The sequence below is a fragment of the Belonocnema kinseyi genome, chromosome 4 (genome assembly GCF_010883055.1).
Source record: "Belonocnema kinseyi isolate 2016_QV_RU_SX_M_011 chromosome 4, B_treatae_v1, whole genome shotgun sequence".
Classification (NCBI taxonomy): domain Eukaryota; kingdom Metazoa; phylum Arthropoda; class Insecta; order Hymenoptera; family Cynipidae; genus Belonocnema; species Belonocnema kinseyi.
The window spans coordinates 4,521,726-4,524,638 of NC_046660.1; the positions used below are offsets into that span (position 1 = coordinate 4,521,726).

General features: G+C 27.6%; 1 protein-coding gene across 1 annotated transcript in view; it reads left to right on the plus strand.

The window, feature by feature from the left end:
• The first annotated feature begins 9 nt into the window (after nucleotides 1–9).
• LOC117170525 overlaps nucleotides 10–2,913 on the plus strand; it is a 49,435-nt gene continuing 46,531 nt past the window's right edge. The window contains exons 1-2 of the mRNA XM_033357314.1: nucleotides 10–81; nucleotides 208–322. Coding sequence (XP_033213205.1) covers nucleotides 21–81; nucleotides 208–322 — 176 coding nt within the window. The 5' untranslated portion in view covers nucleotides 10–20. The remainder of the gene's footprint in view (nucleotides 82–207; nucleotides 323–2,913) is intronic.

A 2,913-nucleotide genomic window follows, 5' to 3' on the forward strand; every position in this document is an offset into this window, starting at 1 on the left:
ATAAACCAGTCGTTCTGGTCATGCATGGCAACTTAGGATCTTCAGCAGACTGGGTTGTAACTGGTCCCAGTAATGGTTTAGGTACTGCACAACTATACATATCTTTATAGTGTATTTTATTGATGTTTAATTAATTGTTATATATTAGTTTATATATAGTATTATTATATTTTATTATTATTTCAATTTGTTTACAATATTTTCCAGCTTTTCTTTTGGCTGATAGCGGCTACGATGTGTGGCTCGGAAATAATCGCGGAAATACTTATTCTAAAAATCACACAATATTTCTGGAAACAAGTTACGGATTTTGGGATTTTAGGTGAGAATTTGATATAACTTTAACTGTATGAAATGTTTTATATATAAATAAAAAGTTATAACGAAAATAATACGAATAAGAGGAAACTTAATAATTAAATTTTTACACAAGAATTTTGACAATAATACTTTATTATTAATTCCTTATTCCGTTGGCATGAAATGGGAATTTATGATTTGCCAGCAATGATAGATTTCGTCTTGCAAATTACTGGCCAGAAGCAACTTTTTTATATAGGTTACTCACAAGGAGGGACTCAGTTCTTCGTCATGAATTCAATGAAACCTGAATACAATGACAAAATTCGTTTAGGACTTACATTTGCTCCAGCTGTATTCCTTGGAAACACAAAAGGAGTAATAAATTTGTTGTCAAAGTTATCCTACCCTATAGGAGTAAGTATTACATTCTCAGTAACTATAATTTGTAATTTTAATTTAAATGTGTGTGTATGTAGTTATTTTTTTAACAGCATGGCAACCGTTACCTAAAGGCGTTTACGTAACGTAAACTCTGCATTTGTATTTATTAAATAATAATAATACACTCTCTTAAGCCAGAAAGGTTCGACTATCGGAAATTATTTTTTCATGAATTTAATATAATCCAATGATAAATTAACTTATGAAGAAACATAACATTAATCTATGACATACCCATAGTACTGATTTAAAGTTTCAAAAATAGAGAAAAACATTCAATTTGAATTCTTCGATATGTTAAATTATTTAAAATAAAAAACGAAAATTTTTGTCTGCCTGCATTTCTCATGTGAACAAAATATGTATTTCCTCATTTTAATATTTAGCTATTCGAAAAATTTACCCCAAATGATTTTATTAACGATGTTGAGACGCTTGCTAATATTTGCACGAAAGATCATTTTAAAAAGTAGGTCAAACTCTCTTTCCTTCTACAAATTCCAGACAAATTAGTATTTGTGCTGGAACACGAAGATAACAACAATTTTTCTGTTTAAAACATTTAGATAGACGTACTATTGAAGCTTAGAAACCCTTGAGCAAATTAAAGTAGAGCAACTCTTGTTTATAACAACTAACTGAAAATTGCAAGCCTTTTTTTACAAGTGTGCCTCGATTGTTGGTATCGGGTAAAGTATTGGCGTAAATAGGTCTGAGGGATGATTTGTAGAGGATAAAATAAGAATAGGTGTATGTCCGATTACATTTTTTTGTCATATTTATAAACAAATTGTTACAAATAATAAATTTTCTATAATTACGCTGTTTATATAATTATATATTTAAATAATAAATTCAACAAAAGTAAAGTCAGATATACAAGTTACAAAACGGGACCCAGAACAATTAAGAATCTTTATTGGTTTCCGAGTTAGGACTGAATTTTGTCAGTTCTGCTGGCGAATTGGAGTACCGGAAATCTTTGCACCGAGTAACTTTGCAAAATCCCAATTGTTAACTTCAGTCAGTTAAGTGTCCCACTTTGCCTTGGACTTATCACATTAAAGTTTATGAAAAACATAAATATTTTGTTTAAAATTAAAATAATTATTATTATATTTCAAATTACAACGAAATTAATGAAATATGCTATTCAAAATAACACTTTCAACAAATAACTATTTGAGAAAATGTCGTGTGGGGTGAAGGTGTTGTAAAAAATTTGGTTGATGGTGGTAGATGGAGGGCCAAGGTGTTATAACTGTTTTACAGAAAAATAGTCTTTTGACTGAAAAGTTTAAGAAGTGGTACGAATTTTTAATTTCCTAACTGGCAATTCTTTATTTGTTTAAAATTCGTCTTTCTCGTTGAAAAACTCATAATTTTAGTTAAAAATTCATCTCTTTGGATACAAAATTTACTATTTTTTTAATTCTTTTTTTTCGAAAATAAATTAATTGTCTGTGTAAAAAAGTAGCTTTGCTACTTTTTCTTTAAATGCGAATTTCTGATAGAAAATTAATCTTTATGATTGCAAATTCGTTTCCTTATTTTACAAAGCATCTCTTGGCAGCATCTGCATTTGTTAAAATATCAATTATTGCTTTTTCTATTTAAAATTCATATTTGCAGGTTAAAAAGTCAACTACTTTGTTAAAAATTTACATGCTAGTTCGAAAATTCAACTCTGGTTAAAAATTTAAATATTTTGTGGAAAATCTTTTATTTTTGTTTTAAGATATCCGCCACTACATTTTGGTTAAAGGTTAATCTTTTTTGTTTGATAATTTGGCCACTCAGTTTGAAATTTATATTTGTAGGTTGAAAATTTAACTATTTGGTTAAAAGTTAAACTATTCGGTGTCAAATGCCAATCTTTCATTAAAAAGCCAAATTTTTAACAAAACCGTTTACAGTGAAAATGAAAAAGTTTAATTTTCACTTTTCAAAAATTAACGAATTGGCAATCAAATAGTTACTTTTTCATCCAAAAATATAACATTTTAACAAAATGGTTAAACTTTTGAAAGAGTAGATAAATTTTCAACCAAAAACTAAAAAATATGATTATTCTAAAACAACAACAGCTGAATAGAATAAAAAAATTCATTTCAAGAAAATTGTTTAATTTTCAACCAGATACATTTTTCACTAAAATAATGAATCTTA